At 43.6% G+C, this 17,491-nt stretch overlaps 1 protein-coding gene across 5 annotated transcripts in view; it reads left to right on the top strand.

The window, feature by feature from the left end:
- LNX1 (ligand of numb-protein X 1) overlaps window positions 1-17,491 on the top strand; it is a 159,924-nt gene that overhangs the window by 102,609 nt on the left and 39,824 nt on the right. For all 5 annotated transcript variants that reach the window (XM_054029104.1, XM_054029105.1, XM_054029103.1 and 2 more), the window contains 2 exons: window positions 8,844-9,085; window positions 10,670-10,825. In XM_054029104.1, the coding sequence (XP_053885079.1) occupies window positions 8,844-9,085; window positions 10,670-10,825 (398 nt within the window). The remainder of the gene's footprint in view (window positions 1-8,843; window positions 9,086-10,669; window positions 10,826-17,491) is intronic.

Below are 17,491 nucleotides of genomic sequence, written 5' to 3'. Positions count from 1 at the left end.
CTTGATTTATATTAGCTCTTCCCTTAGCCTGATTTACACCCCTAACACCACAAATGCCTCTCAGAAACTACACCCTCCGTGGAGTCTAGCTGAAGAAGCACAGCTGTATATGTTAGTCACAGTTTAGATGCTGGTCGCTGGTTATGGCCCTTGGTGCAGTGTTCTCTTCCACTGGGCAATAATAAGTGTGTCTTGCGCTTACTTACTCTTATTTATTATTAGTTGCACCCTGACAACATGCTCAGTGCTGCTCTGCTGAAACAAACTATTGCCTGCACTGACATAACTGGGGTTGTTGTAGGTCAGAGGAGAGGTGGGTTGTTAGAGCTGAGCAGAGGAAACCTCTGTGCTCCCTGTCTATTTTATATCAGGCTCAAGCAATTTTTCTTAGTCTCTCACTTCAGTCAGCATTCTAGTCACCCCACATGCTTTTATTAAAGTCAGGAGTGGATTAGGGAAAGCAAACTTAACCCAAAAAGTGACATAGATTAGAAAGGACACAGGCCGTTTATATATGCGCTATAAACAAACACTATTCTCTGTCCATGTTACTGATAACACTTGAGATTATTTAAAAGTGAAAGAATTGTGACAATCCTATGTACTTGTCACTGTTTATGCTCTTTGTTTACTTTTTGCCAATGGAAATCCCTGAAATCCGCTTCACCTTCAGACCGTCCCTGCTGCAGTGTTTGGGTTTCAGACGTTACAATGGAAATATTTGTTTAAAACCTACCATTTTCACTGGAATATTCAAAATGTGGCAACATTTTTATTGGCCTTGAGTTTGTTGGTCAAAGTTCATTTGGTCAAAGTTGTTTTTTTACAAAATGTAGGACCAAATTTCAGCTGCTACTGCCGCCCTTTGAAACTCATGGTTCTGGTGACTAGGCCAGGTCTACACTTTAAACTTATACCGGTATAACAACGCCGCTCAGGGGTGTAAAAATTCCCATTCCCGAGCCACACAGTTATACCGCCCTACCCCGCAGTGTACACAGCACTAGGTCAAGGGGAGGGCTTCTCCCGTTGACAGAGCTACGACCTCTCACGGAAGTGGATTAACTACCCTGACGGGAGAAGCTCTCCTGTTGGAGTAGAAGCATCTCCACTGAAGCACTTCAGCTGCAGCGTTTTAAGTGTAGCACTGTCCTTAGGATTTACTGTTACCAAAGACTAGACAGCTCCCCGCTCCCCTCTCCTCCCAGGCAGTGAGGGAGAGGGAGTAAGGAGCTTCTACCATCATCCTACCTTGAGCTGTCTGTGTAAGGGCTGACCAGAACTGTAGCCCTGGTGCTTGTTGACACACAGGGGACTGTTACTGCAATGCTCCCTCACTCCTGGGAACAACCAAGGGAGTATTCCCTGAAGGGCCCCATTATGATGGTTTAGTTTGACCTCCAGCAAAACACAGGCCAGAGCCATGGCTCCACATGCCCAGGCATAGGCGCTGACTTTTAGTCTTCCCCAGGGGTGCTCAACCCCTGCTCCGCCTCATGGCCCCGCCCCTGCTCCACTCCCTCCCCCGAGTCCCCACCCTCGCTCCACCTCTTCCCACCCACTCCACTCTCTCCACCGAATCCCCACCCTCACTCCGACTCTTCCCACCCCTGCTCTTCCCCCTCCCCGAGGCTCCCGCCCACCCACCACTCGCTGTTCTCCGCCTCCCCCAAGCCCCTCCCCAACCCATCAATCAGCCAATCGGTGGCGGCGCCGAACAGCTGTGGTTGGTAGTGCTGAGCACCCACTATTTTTTTCCCCATGGGTGCTCCAGCCAGCACGGCCAGGGAGGGGTGGGAGGCACATCTTCTAAAGCTTCCCTGGGACGGTGCAGATTTGCACTCCCCTTTCTATGGGCTGTAGCTAAAAGGCACAGTCTAGCCCTAAACTAGCACTTCAGTGCAGGGGAAGTCCTAACTCCTGGCTTCTGGAGCTTCATTATAAAAGAGGCTGCAAGTATAAGAAGCTAGTTTTTGAAATTCCTGTGATCTCCTTCTGACGCTTATTTAACAGCGCTGATTCAACTATGCACATTTTTGTAAAAGGACAATTTGCATTATCTTCTTTTTTTTTTTTTTTTGTGGCCTTCACAATGGGCTGGTCTTCACTACAGGGAGATTGAGGCTGCTGCAATCGATTGCAGCAGGGGTTGATTTAACACAGGGGTTCTCAAACTGGGGGTTGGGACCCCTCAGGAGGTCACGAGGCTATTACATGGGGGGGCCGTGAGCTGTCAGCCTCCACCCCAAACCCCACTTTGCCTCCAGCATTTATAATGGTGTTAAATATATAAAAAAGCCTTTTTAATTTATAAAGGGGGTTGCGGTCAGAGTCTTGCTATGTGAAAAGTCACCAGTACAAAAGTTTGAGAACCACTGATTTAGCAGGTCTAGTGAAGACCCGCTAAATCAATATCGCGCTCTGGTCAACCCCAGTATTCCAGCTCCCCAAGAAGAGTAAGGGAAGTCAAGCGGAGAGCGTTTCCGGTCAATGCAACGCAGTAAAGACACCAGAGTAAATTGACCTAAGCTATGTCAACTCCAGCTACGTTATTCCCGTAGCTGGAGTAGCGTAACTTAGGTTGACTTACCCCAGTAATGAAGACCAGCCCAACGTTTCTATATCCTGTTGCAGCACAAAAGTATTGCTGTCCAGATCAACCGAGGGAGAACACAAATCTGCAATTCACCTTGGCCACCAGTCAGTGTTCTAGTCACTTTGTGACTTGCCCATGATAATCAGGGATCCTACTTTCCTTTCCATCCCTCTTTTTCATCCATAAATCAAAGCGCTGAGTATTAGTCACAACAAGAGAGAAAATTAGTACTGGCATGTAGCTATTTCTTGGCTCTCTCTCTGTTTAGAGAGCCAAACATGGTCATATGGAAAGAAAAGAAAGCTTAAACTATACAAATATGATTCCACTTAAGCAGTCGCCTCCATTCATGGCTAGAGAAACATATTTGCTTAGTTCTATTTTCTGTTATCTCAGCAGTGTCCTCTTAAGTGAAACAGGGATGTTTGAAAGTGAAGAGGTGCCACTGCAGATTTTATTGCAAGTTTGAGGTTTTTCTTCTTCTAGGGATAATATGTTAATCTGAAGTGAGATTGCTGGAGTCTTGCTGATTTATGCCTGCCACAATTATTTAGGGTACAGATTTGGTGTTCACACTTAAAAAGCTTTGGCTGTCTTTTAACTTCTACTGGTAGAATTAGAAGATGTCTTTCACCTTAGAACACAGTGCCAGTCTGCCACATCTTAAACCTCGCCATCCATCTGTACATTAGGAGAAATTGTTCTCTGAAACAAACTGGTTGGCTGGACTCTGTTAACTGTCTGTCTGTGTAACAGAATAAACATCAGTGATTTGGGATGGCCAGAGAACGTGTGGTATAGTTTAAGTGAAAGAAAGTTCTTTGGCACCGATTCAGCAATTGGTTCCATGTTGGTGTGCCTATGTGCCTGTGCAGGGTCTCATTTTCTTCAGTGGGGCTTCATGCAAGTGTAAGGGTCTGCCCCTGCAGATCCATTTGCAGGACTGGGGCCTAGGTGTGTAATTAACTGAACCTTGGTCACATGGTAAAAATACTCCAATTTCTAGTTTAGAGTTAGTCTGGTCTGTCTTGTTGCTAAGTGGTGTGCTCTCTGCTGTGAATCTCTTATATCATCAACTGACTTTTACCTGACATTGGTTTAAAATTTAAAGTCCCTAACAATATTGTGACCTGTGTACTCCTGTGTTCACCCTCTACACACTACTGCAATAATGTTGGTATAAAATATGTCTTCTGAGGTATCATTTGAAAACTAATAGCACACTGATTATTAATATCGATGTCAAATGCATTGGTTAACATTATGTATGAAGTTATAAATGTCCCCTGTAGGATGTTACCAAACAGCCTACCCTAGATAAAGGTGATAAACAGGTCTGTCCTAGACAAAGGATTGTGGGTTTACCTCAATTTACATATTAGCAGTAAACAAAATAATCGAGCTAAACTGGCCAGTGTTATCCTGAGCCTGAACTTGAGAGAGGCAGGAAACTGAATCCCCAGGAGGTGTTCCTGACTTATAAGAAAGACAAAGACATCCCTTTGGGGATATAAGGAACAGAGAGAGAGACTCCTTCATTTTCCTTCACCTTAGCAATTTGGTCTCTGTGCTGGAAAGTTGGAAAGAATACTGGGGATTGGAGAAACCATCTTGAACAAAGATTGTATCTTGATAGATTGTTTAGTCTTTTAGATGCTTGTTTTCACTTTAATTTACTTGTAACGGTGTCTACCTTTATCTCTTTTACTTAGTATCACTTAACTATGTCCACTTGTTAACAAACTTGTTTTATTTTTTTACTATAAACCAATTCAGGGCTGTGTTTGAAGGGGAGGGTGTGTTTATCCAAGTTAAGTTAATGAGCTGTAGTATACTTACTCTTTTTAAAAGAGCAGTGAACGTAATATCTTCAGTGAATGTACAGTGATAGGCGCAGTGCACTGCAGAGAAACATCTCTGAGAAGCTCAGGGGCTGGAGTATACAGGGCTGGATTTCCAATTAGGTACAGTAGGCACACACTGGCACAGTAGGCACACACTGGCACAGTAGGCACACATTCTAGGGGCACCTAAAAGTTAAAAGTGGGTTAAAAGTTAAAAAGTTAATACATACAGCTCCCCTGCGGGCAGCTGGGCTCCTGGCACGGGTTGGTGGCTGCCCAGCCTGTAGGGCTGGAGCAGGGTGAGTGTCTGAGTCAGCCCACCTGAGGAACTGTGAGCCACAGGCGGGCGGGACGGCTGCTGAAGGTGCTGGGAATGTCCCAGCCCTTCCCAATCTCAGCCCTGCGCCGCTTCTGCCCTGTGCTGGGGAGGGAGAGGGAAGGGCGTGGCCAGCGCTCCATTCACTTGGACAGGCAGAGCCAGAGCATGGCTGCCGAGCCAGAATATGGCTGCCATGCCAGGCTGTGGGAGGGACAGAAGACACCCAGGGACCACTCTCCATGGGGAGAGGTACAGTCCCCCACTTGCGCCTCGCCTGGGGTGGGCTGAGCACCGGGCTGGGAGTGCCGTGCATGGCGAAGGGTCTCATGGCTTCCCGGGGAGGTTGAGTTTATATTTCTTTTCATTTCATTTTTTACGGAAAACACGAAGGTCAACTGTAGGAAGGGAGGACACTGAAAATGCTGTGCCTAGGGGCACGTAAGATGTAAATCCAGCCCTGAGTCCACTGATTGTTTCCTGCTAGGCCAGGTTGGAGCAGGGAGAGCCTGGTGGAGTTGGCTGGTGAGGAAGACAGATGGGATGGCAGGGATCTGATGCATAGTTTACTCTCCAATAAAATTCACTCTAGCTGAGGCAGAGGGGTAACAGTGCCTCAGAGCTTTGGGTATCCCCAGCAGCATGTTACAAATACCTTCTGTGGTAATAATAAATACTTACATAGCAGCCTCTGCTATTAAATCCTGAATCCTTGTAACATATCCACGATGTAGGAAGATAGTAATCGGAGATGGGCAAATAATTCAGAACAAACATTTTGTTTGATTGTGGAATGTTCACTGGGTGATTGCAACATTTTGAAATTGGTTATTCCAAATTCTCCACATATGTTTTATTTCCTGCACAAATAACTTGTGACTGGTTTGTTGTTGTGAGTAAAGTTCATTGAGAATTTTTAACTGCAACGATTTTCTGACAAAAAATGCCTTTTCTACAAAACCAAAAATGTCCACAAGAAAACTTTCATTTTTGGGGGAAAAAAAATCCATTGGGAATATTGATATGATGGCTCCCTGGCTTCTGCCTGGAACGCTCTTCTAAATTTCTGTTTGGCTGAAAACTAAATGAACAGAAGCTTTCCAGGAGAGCAGCCGAGCCTGAGCGCTCTGGGTTGCTGCCTCCCTGGTTCTCAGGCTGCCCCCTACTCCAGGGCCAGAGAGACAAGGGTGCACTCAGTACCTGACTTTTTTTTTTTTTTTTGCAAGAAAGGATTTCCATTTTCCAGCCATCTGTACTTGTGATACAGACCTTTCAGGAACCAAAAGTGGGGCCCTGGTTCTCCACTCACAATTCCCCCAAACTAAAGAAGGCAATGTCTGTCTGGGTGGTGGGAAGCAAGGATTTAGAGGACTTCTCTGAGGACCTGTAGAGCATAAGATGGGATAGCTGCACCCAATTTCTAGAGCACATAGGAAAAGGCCAGTCTGCTAGAAGTGGCTGCAGCAGTGAGGAAAGCTCTCCACTCCCTGAGGGGAGTCCTTACAAACTTAGGTACTTTTTATTTTGCTGGTTTTGTTGTGAGCCTTGTTTTGGAATAAGCAGCCCCAAGATCTGAGGGCCTTCAGGGGACACATTTACTTTTTGCTGGCTCTTTAAAATACTTAACCAGGCCACTGTCCCCGAGGAGAGTTTTTCTTCTACCCCTTCTCCTTCCGTTTGAGAGAGAGCTCTGAAACTGGCCTCTGCCACAGGTGGTAAGAGCCAAACTCTGAAATGTACACAAGGTGGTTAGATACTAAGGCATGTGGTATTGTTTCTGTTCCCCAATTGGATGACTTATGTCACAAGCCAGCATCAAATGAATTTCTAATATTACCATCAAATATACAGCTCGCTGGAGATACATTTTTGGTGCATATTCAAGCTTCAAGACTTGCTTCTCCAGAGTATTTGTGTTAGGACAGCTTGACCACTTGACTGTTCACAGCAAGCAAACACTAACGGGTCACAAATACAGTCAAAAGGAAAACTGCTTGTCAATTCAAATAACTAGTCACCAAAAAAGTTGTCCTTTGTCGATCAGCTCTCATGAGTATTTAAAAGATGAGTAAGCTGAGGCAGCTCTCTGCCCTAGAGGGAATTGATGTCAGAACCAGTGTCACGACAACGGGGATAAAACATGATTTAATATTACAGTAACCATTTTTAATTCTCCCTCTCTTAAAAATACCACTGCTGTAATTAACAGTAAGCGGAATTAAAATACGGTTCTGAAATGAACACACCAAGTTTTGTAACTTGTCTGCCTCCCATCTACATCTCTCCTACATGCCCAAAAATATCTCCATAAGTCATTTCTATTTCATGGGCCTCTGTTCCATGTTTTACAGTTTCCCTGATGCATACTCCACCAGCATCATGTACTGTATGTATTATGCATTCCTCTATGTGTGCACAACGTATTACGAAAGGCTTTGTGTCCCTAAGGGCTTCTGCAGCTATTTCTGTGATTGCATCCTAGAGGGCATTTATATGAAAGTCATCAGTTAACCTTAGCCATGAGGAAGATATAATAGTAACAGTAAGTAGGGCAAGCTCATTAGGCAATTATTAAAAGGCAGAATTCATTACAATGAACATGTTTGTGATGGCTGCAGTGGTGGGGTAGAAATGACGCTGGAGAAAAGTGATAGGCGTTGTTCCCTTGAGCCCCCATGGTTTTGTGGTTAGTGTGTGACTCTGATTAAATATGGAATCATTAGGAGCACAGAACCCTTCTATCTTCATGCAGTCCTAGGGGTTTTGAAAGCAACTGTGTATGTGTGGTCCTGGGTCTGTCATACAGGATCAATCACACACAGACAATAGGCTCTGAAAATAAGTATATTTAAAATTGAAAGATGTGTATTTTTGTCTACTACAATGCCACATCTTTAGCTACCCTTGATTTATTCTTTTAAAAAAAAATGTCTGTTAACTAGTAATGGGCTGACATGGATTTGGTTGCTGCCAAGGTTAGGATTCAGGGTTTGGATTTTTATTTGTGAGAACAGGCTGGATCTGAATTTGGATTGAGCATCTAACCCCAAACAACAGCTATATCTACTGAACAGCTATCGTCACTCTCTCCTGGGCCCCCACTCACCACTGCTATATTCCGGGTGGGACTCTCAGACCTCCATCCTCTCCTGGGCTCTTACGATGATGGTGGCTGGCCACTGCCTACTGTCTCTTGGGCCTTGTCTAGACTGGGAGGAAAAGGTGCTTTTTACAATTGTTAGCCCAATGGAGTCACTTAACTCAACTGAGAATCCCACATAAACACCAGTGTAGACACAGTTTAAAATAGTTTAATTTTTTGATCTAAAGAGGTCAAACTGTGTGTGTGTGTTACTCTGAAGTGGGTTCAAGCTAGCTGGGTCTGGATCTGATGTTCCATTGTTGAATACACCCATATTCAGGGGCATTTATATCTGAAGTTCTGGCTCATCGATACTGTTAGCCCAGATTTGAAGTAGGTGCTGTCAAGGAAGAGGTTTAAAAGGAAAAAGGGGAGGAAAAGATATCTTCTGCGGACAGAGAGGTGCTGCTACGCTAATAGAGTGACAGCTCCTCTGACAGAGAATATTTGTCATGGTGAGGAGCTCACAAAGGCACTGTGTATGTGGCTTTTTCTTTCACAAACATAAGCTGACACAAACAAGCTTTCAAGCCTCACACTGGTCTCTTTCATTATTTGCACACAAAGGACAGATTATAGATTCCGGTCTTTGATTTGATCAATCACCTGCTATGCCTGTGTCTCCCGTTTATGCTCAGTAAAACTACAGTTACCAACAGGCTGTATCTATCTAATTGTCTATTGAAGTACATTTCTCAAGCAAAATAATAATTTAGCTAATTATTCAGTGTCATCTATTCAATTTCTTTTAATTCTGTGAAACGTCGACAGGGCTGGCATTTTCATTGTTTGGTGTCTGTATTTCATAGGTCAAGAAAAAGATTTAATTGCAATCGTTACCCTTGGTACTGTTAATCATTTGTCAGTGTCAGACACTCGTCATAAGCAGGTAATGTTTTAAATGCACCTTTTACTAACATATCCTTTTTCTTTGCTTTGCCTTAGATGTAAAGGAGCATCCCATTATGGCCTTACCAAGGAACGAAAGAGACGTTCACAAGATGACTCTCCAGACTGTAGTGCCACTTTAACCGTAGCAGCTCTTGGCCCAGAGCTCTCCGCATCTGCAGCAATTGCCTTAATGACAGATGAGCCAGGCCTAGTTAATCCAGCCTTCAGCCTTGCCTCAGAAGACAACCAGTCAGGGAGCAGTTCTGGAGACCCCAGTAGAAGCAACCAAAACAGAAGTAAGAACTAAATAGGATGATCTCTGAGGCTAGGGGGCCTGTCTCTGAAATTAACTTTGCCGAAAGCTTTAAAAATGTCAGAGCAGAGAAACTTCTTTGTTTTCTGTAATAACCATTTTGTATTTGTCTTGTTAAGGTGTGCTCCCGATAAACCAATATATTTAAGGTGAAAAATGCATTCAGCAAGATCTTGAAATGAACCAATGTTTTATGGGTATAAATTTTTCCCAGGGAAATGGGGGAGTGTTTGCCAACATTCCAAGATGATGAAGCTCAGAGGAGCTGGCATTGCTAAAACGAACCACAGTAATGAACTAACCACACCAAAAAATCTTTCCCTATTTCTTCCTCCCCTACCCTGCCCTGCCAAGCAAGCCCCAGTGAGTGTAGCATATTGGAAAAATGCAGTATGACCAAAGGCAGCCATCAAGAAGTATAGCCAGTAAAAAGAAGAGTATAGTACAGGTAGAACTAGTATTTGTGGAGGCATGGGAGCCAAAAGGAGTTTGTCTTGGGAGGATGGATGCATGGCTACAAAGGAAAAATTTAAACTGAGTTGTATTTGGAATCCATGACCAACGCTTTGGTCTTGAGAGCATGCAGTGGGTGGGCAGATGGAAAGGTGGGGAGAGAGCACCAGAATCAAAGACCTTCATCATAGAACTGAACCCTGCTGTTTTGGTTGGGCCAGCAGCGGGGGGGTTAAGCCTGATTTTGGGGAGTTTTGTACCATTAGATGGTGATGCACAGTACACGTATCGTACTGAAAGATACAGAGTAAGAAGTGCCATGCATACCTATGGCCCTGTAGAAATCGGAAGAGTCTGTATTTCAATTATTATACATTTGTACTGTCTTGCAAGTCCCTGTTGCTCTTTTTTCCTCTCCTTCATATCATTATTTTTGCTCAATTTTAAAAACCTTTTAAAAAAAGTTCTTTAGCCTGCTTTAGAACTGGGACCCCTTTTGGTTTCTCACCTCCCTGATTATAATTCCTGTTCAGGAAGATGGAATGCTGTGTGGCTAGCCTATTAGGCACTGTTGGGGTAGGGGGTTGGAGGGGCCACCATGATGACTTTGCAGCAGTGCCATATGCTGCTTCCATAGCAGACTTAGCAATAGCCTCCAATTTCTCTCCTGCGGGCTGGTGGAACATACTCAGCTCATTTGTTGTGGCACTAGCCCTTCACCTTACAGGCATTTTCCACTAGCCAATCCATGGTATGGCTTTGGCTTTGAATAGTGCTGTTCACAGGCCACTATCCCTGGAAATCAATGCTACGTTTATGGCTGGCTAAACAGATGGAGTTAAAGATCCTGGGGTGTGGGGCACCACAGGATAGCAATCCTTCAAATTAAGGGTAATGAATTCTCAGGCCTGAAGCTCCATTTGGGGCCAGATACAACGTAAGGGAAGCCATATGCAGCGAGAAAGGGAGGGAGAAGCTACAGCAGCCCTGGCGTCACCGCCACCACGACCTCTGCCTTCCCTGTGCATAGCTGCGGTTACAGAAATGACGTGGTTCTGTTGGCTGTGCAACCCAAAGCTGCTGCATTCTATTTATTTTTCTCTGTCTGTTGCAGGTCGGCCCTTCGAACGTTCCACTATAAGAAGCAGGTCTTTTAAAACAATAAATCGAGCTTTGAGTGTCCTTCGAAGGACGAAAAGTGGCAGTGCCGTATCCAACCAGATTGACCAGGAAAGGGAGTGTGTTGAAAACTGTCTTGCCGCAGACGAAGGTAACACTTCGTTCATCCTGTGTATTTTTTTATATACCATGACGGGGTGGGAGCCCCTCTCACATGATGATTTAACACCCAGGTCTTACAGTACTTCTGTTATTATTTATGTATTGTGTGACTGTAGTGCCTAGGAGCCCTTCTCATGGATTAGTTTGTGGTTTTTAAAATAGTTCATTGTTTTATTTTTTTAAAAATGTACCAGCCAAGCAAGGAGACGGAGAACTTAGAGATATGTGGAATCTGATTGGGGCTTTTCTGGCAACAGAACACATGCTACAGAGATAAGGGTGGCCTAGTGTTTAAAACATGGGGTTGGAAGTCAGGATATCTGAATTCTGTTATTGGCTTTGCCCTGATTCACTCTTTGATTTTGGACAAGCCACTTATCCAGTGTATGTCTCAGTTTCCCTCTCTATAAAATTTGGATAATACCTACTATACATCTCACAGGGGGTTGTAAGGCTTCATTGATGTTTTTAAGCGTTTGGAAGTCTGTAGGTGGAAAGTATTATACAAAGGTAAAATATCATCATCAGTGTTCCAGCACTTATGTTTGATATTTGGTGGCAGAAGTGTGCTAAGATGGCCAGACAGGTGACACTGCAAGAGCATTGTGCTCTGTCATAAGGAAATAGAGACAAGTTACTATATGCTATCGCTCAGTGACAGGGAGGGATGGAAAAGAATACTTAGCACTTGATATGCTCACAGCACTACATAAACGTTAACTAATTGCTCTGCACCATATGCCAACACAGCAGCCATCAGGATGGAGGGGAAGTGACAATATCTTTGGAGTGATGATTGCCTAAATCAAGCTCATTATTTCTTTGCTCTAAACTTTAACGATGGGAACATGACATAGAATCTCTTATCCCCAAATCAGATATCCATTTGCATCTTGCTTAGGTCAATGTTTTAGGAAGACAAAGGGTCCAGTTCCCCATTGCACTGCAGTCATTTGCACCTGAATACGGCAAGTGTAAAATGCTGCCAAGTCGGAACAGTAGCATTTTACACCCCTTTGCACAGGAGTAAATGAGTACACAAAGTGTACGGCAACAGAGAGCCACGCCAACATCTCTCACAGTTTATCTGCTTGTTCCATATGGAAAGCTCCATTTGGTTTCTGTATTTTCAGGTATTTTTCAGTACTTTCCACATACTGAGACATTATATTTATAAAGTGACTTAAAAGTTGGACTTAAATGACAACCAGGTAACTCTAAATGCATAATACCTTTAGAGAAAGGTATTATGGTTCTGATCTTTGACCCGATGGCATCACTAATAACTTCACTGAACCAAGTAGTTTCACTGAAATTTAAAGTTAAAGATTGCAAGCAAACTTTAAAAAGCCTAGGTTTGCAAAACTCTGCATGTGCTATTGCATGTGAAAAGCCATGCGTGCATTTGACTAGTCAATTTGCAGATATAGTTACCATCATAGTGATCACAGTAATTATGCGTTCAAATGTCCAATCATATGTCTAAAGGGCTATTTGCATGGACATTACTAGAACTGTATGAACTCAAATTCAAAAAACGTATGCAGTTGTGTGATTACAGTTCTGGGAATCTGTCTTTAAATGCCCTATTAAATCTTGGAAACAAACATGTAAACAAATAATTTGTTAGAATTCAAATATGCCCTTAATATGAATCTGTGATTTTGATCCTTGACAGTTCATTACAACAGGAGCTTTGTATAGCAGAGACTCAAAGGTTCTTGCTTGTCTCTCTCCTCTTGCTGGAGGAGAAACTGAATACAGTTCTTTCTGAAACAATTGTAATCATCATGACAGGCAGCAGAACACTCCAATTCTGTGTGGGTGCGGGGGTTGCTTCAGTTGTTCTCCATAGTTTACGGTCTGACTCTTGTTAATTGTGCTGTCACTGGTTCACACTTGGGAGATGGCTGGAGTCTGATAGCCAAACAGGTCATAGGTCTCTCCAGGCTGCATTTTCAGCCTGCTGCAGATTCATCCTGCTTTGCTGATTCTCTTATTCCTTTTGGGGAGATTTTACCTCTTGGAGAGTGTGGTGCTGTGTTGGAAGGGATACCTTTCCTCTTAGTGGCCCATTGGCTTCCAGGCATTGCCTTCCAGGATCATCCTGACTGGTAAATATTGTGATGAATTGAATCCTGGCAGGACTCAAGATCTGTGTATAATGTTGGTTTTACCAACATTATATTTTGTACCTTATGCTTTCACAGAGGTCCGCAGCAGTTCGGATTGTTTAGCTGCCATTATTATTTTAATTTTTTTTCTCTAGCTGTCAACTTCACTTCAATTTATTTCTGAACATATGTCCTGTGCCACTCAATGTTTAATCAAAATGGGATTCAAAAGCCAGATATTCTCCTGTGCTGAGCAGTTCTCAGGGCAGAAGAGACTGGGGCTATCAAGGAGCCAGTTATGGCTCCTTGAGTCTTGAGATTCCCCAGCCCTGGCCTCAGCGCAGGTTAGAACAGTTTAGGGGCTCCTTTATTTTATGACAGCTTCCTCTGGTTCCCAAGGGACCATATGCCAGTTGTGAATTGATGTAGCAGAGCTGCCTTCTGCCTTGCCCTTTCCCCTTTTCTTCTTGCCTCTGACATGCCCTCTGTCTCCTGCCACATGCCCCTTGTGCCAAGGTGGTTGGGAGGTTTGGCGCAGGTGCCAGAGCTGGCTCTGCCAGCTTTACATTGTCACATACATCTCCCCTGTTGATGGGATTTTCATCTGGCCAGTTGTGGCCAAATTACCCAATTTTCCCAGGGAGGGAGAGAGAGTCTGACTCTCCCTTTGTTTCCACCAATGTAACTCCATTAACATCAGCAGAGAGACCCCTGATTTATGCCAGCGTGAGTGCAGAATCAGGCCCAAAGTGTTCATGGTTTTTATGCCCATGCCATCTGAATAGCAGAAATCAGGTTGCAGTACAAGTTTTTGATAATGCTATATTACTAATTAAAGGTGAGCCTTTCTGCGAGGAGCTGCCATCCGTTTGACCAAAGCCCAACTGAGCTCGAGTTAACGTCTGTTGTGGTTGATCTGCTTGTCTGTCAGAACTCCCTCCCCTTGCCTGGCTTAGGGGTCTCTGTTTTGTGTTTGTCTGTACCTCAGGCACAAGATCTCCATGGATAAGGGGCAAGTAAGAACCTCATTTGTGATGTTTGCGCTTCCTGCAGCTGCACAGCATGAACAGCATTTAGAATAACCTCCTTGCCATAGCCCATGTTGTCTTGTATACTCTTCCTTATATGATGAGTCTGATATCATCACTGTGGCACTGCTCTGATAATGTGAAACTGGTAGGCTAGCTGTTGTGTGCCTCAGGTGATGATTAAGGCTACGATTTTGTCACAGAGGTCATGGAAGTCATGGAATCTGTGACTTCCAAAGGCCTCCATGACTCCAGCCCCACTGTGAGGTACCCCCAAGCTCCCAGCCATCATGGGCGGCAGGAGTACCCCTGCAGCTCCCCAGCCACTGCAGGCAGGGGCAGTACCCCGCAGCTCCCCAGCCACCACGACGGGGACACCCATAGCTCCCCGGGCAGGGGGACCCCCGCAGTTCCCAGGTGGTGGGGGTAGGGGGACTCCCAGCCGTGGTGGCAGGGGTAGGGGAATCCCCAGAGCCCCCAGCTGCCACGGGGGGTCAGGGGGACCCTCGAGCTCTGAGCCCCCATGGGTGGTGGGGGCCCCAGAGCTCCTAGCCACCCATAGCTGCCTAGTCCCTTCCCATTTTATCATGGATATTTTTAGTAAAAGTCAGGGACAGGTCATGGCTTCCGTGAATTTTTCTTTATTGCCCATGACCTGTCCCTGACTTTTACTAAAATATCTATGGCAAAATCTTAGCCTTAGTGATGATCTATACTCCTCTTCATCGTGCTTTTCGTTAAGGTGGAAAGATCCACAGTGAAACAGTCTTGACTCCGTTTAGCTTGCCCTCCCACAGTTCTTTCACTCACCATGGACACGGAGGCATTGGATAAATATTAAACAATGCTGATTGTCTCTTTAATATGATTATATTATAGCATCCTAGAGGCTCTCTTAGGAGTTTAATGATCAATTATAAATGGAGCTGGTAGTGCCACCTAAAGCTAAGATTGCCCGACACTTTCCATGGTAAGCCCCTGTTTTCAGTTGCTGATAACTTTGTCAAACCCCAGCCATTTAGGCTAAAAAATTTTAGACTTGCTCTCTGCCTCGGCCTGAAATGCTAAAAAACAAAGAGCATAAATACTGAGAAGTAAACTGGATTTTTAAAATTCTTTCATTTTAAAGAATTTAAGATATTTTTTCTGGCAATATGGGCAAGGAAATGTTTGTTTACAATATGGCATCCAAGTTGATGGTGTTTAAATGAGAATGGTCTAACTCGTAGCATATAAGGTTTAAAAATAATTCCTACTTCATCCCTGAAATGCTAAAAGAGCCTGAAAATACATGGTTTTACATTTTGAGACGTGAAAGAAGGTGTTGAGGTTTTGAAGTAGCCTCTCCAACTGTGTTGCATTTAAGATGTAATTTCTTATGACTAGGTCTGTCACTGTGAGTTACCTCAACAGCCGACTTAAATGATCAAGTACCATGAGCAAGTCAGTACAACTATGGTGTACTCCACGTGTGTCAATATACTCCTAGTTTGGCACCACCCTGTCTGTGTTCATTTCTGTCCAACAGAGACATATATACTCCTTATTCAAACCAGTCTACAGTATTAATTTTAAACCACCTAGGGCTAACACTAACTGTGGGAACTGTAACAGGTACTCATGCTGATGGTTTTCAGTAACATTCATTAGTTATTTTAGGAAGCTGTAAAATAAATGGAGATTGTGATTGCTAAATGACATTTCCTGCTATTTTAGATGGAATGTGTTCCACACTGCATCATTTTTGTAACTGTTGTATTATAATTATTTTATTAGTAGTAATGTGGTAGCCCCTAGGAGTCAGGACTCCATTGTGGTAGGCGCTGTACAAACATAGAACAAACACATCCAGGCAGCAGGTGTATCTTGGAGTAAGAGTGTGTGGTCTGCTTGTTGGCTCTTTAAAGGTCTTATAAGGCTATCCCAGTGAGGGAGGGCGGGGTGGAATTTACAGGGAAACTGCAGTGTTCTATAAAAAGCATAAGAATAAAAGGAAGGTGAGTAAATAGTGAGCAGTCAAGCAAGAAGCTGTCATCTCGACAATCTCAAGAGGCAAAGTTAGGCCCAAAAAAGATTCAGGACTCATTGGAAACCGCTGAAACTCCGACAACTTCAAAGCTGTTTATACGTAAATATTAAATTGGTTAATTTAAACAAATTAACTGAATTTTTTTTAATGGGCTTTACTTTAAAATAACTTTAAAATAGCTGATTTATCTGAATTTTTCTCATTCCCATATGTCTCATGAGGGACTGCAATGTTGCAGGTGGCACCCTGCAGTGAGGGACACATCTACCCTTTCCTTCTCAGCTGCAGAGGGCAGTAGAGCTGGTGTGGACATTGCCAGGATGTCTGCCTCCTTGTACACTGTGGAGTTCCTTTATAGGGGATCAATCCAAGTGAGTTGCTGGGCAGGCTGGGGTACGAGGGGAATAGGGGTTGTGGATCTTGTGCTTATGGAGATCCATCAGCCTCTACCCCTCACCCTATAAAGAGCTATTGCAGTCTCAGGGTTGCAATAATGGCTGCTGAGAAGCCTGTAGCAGTACACTCCCTGTATTAAGCCTGGCTAATTGGCTGTGGTGCAAGAGGCAGGAATTGATCCTGAGCAAGATGAGAGTCCTTGAGATACTGAAATGGAGATACTGAAAAGATGAGAAAAAGTTAAGACTTTAGGGAACTAGAATCCCCTTTTCAGCATCATGCCTGTGAGATTTGTATAAAGAAAGGAAAATGGTTTATACAGAGCAAAGAAAGAACACCAAAAAAAAATCAAGTTTATTCTAGAGGTGGCCCAAACCTAGAATGTGGTGTCTAACCCGCTTTCAGTGGTTTTTCAAATTAAAATCCACCACAGCAGATTGGAATTTCTGGTTCTGTTTTTGCCAAAATCTCAGAAAACAGCTGGTGGAGATCTCTGAAAGGATGGAGCTTAAGCACTCTGATTCCATGGTGATGCACAAGGCATAAATACCTAGAAAAAGAGTAATCCTGCAGGATTTCCACCATTTCAGATAAATTCCTGTTGTAGCCTGCCTGTGCAAGGCAAGAATTGACTATAAAAGGGAAATGTGATTACTGACCAAATAAAACAAGTGCAATTTTACTGAGATACTATAAGATCTTAAACAATCATATCATCAGTCCTACAAAACTTTCTTTGAGAAAATTGATATACCACTGGAGAAACCACAGAAGCAATAAGATGTTAAAAAAGGTAAAATCCCAAAGTATAGATTACTTCACTGGAGAATTAAAAGTAGATAGCTAGATAGATCATTCCTGTCTCTGAAGTGACTGAAAATCATTAGGAAAATCAAATATTAAAGCAGGTTGCAAAGGACAATATGCAAGGCTCAAATAACTCTAATGTAACACAGAAACCAAACTGGGTCAAACTTGTGTGTGAGAATTATAGATCTGCGTATTTGCTAACAATTGATTATAACATTGATTATATTGCTTAAATTCTGGAAACGAGGATAAAGGAAATGATAGCCTGCACTTGCATA

The sequence above is a fragment of the Malaclemys terrapin genome, chromosome 5 (assembly GCF_027887155.1).
Source record: "Malaclemys terrapin pileata isolate rMalTer1 chromosome 5, rMalTer1.hap1, whole genome shotgun sequence".
In the NCBI taxonomy this organism is placed as follows: Eukaryota; Metazoa; Chordata; order Testudines; family Emydidae; genus Malaclemys; species Malaclemys terrapin.
Note: the sequence above shows the minus strand (reverse complement) of the source record. Positions and strands in the feature narration are given on the sequence as shown.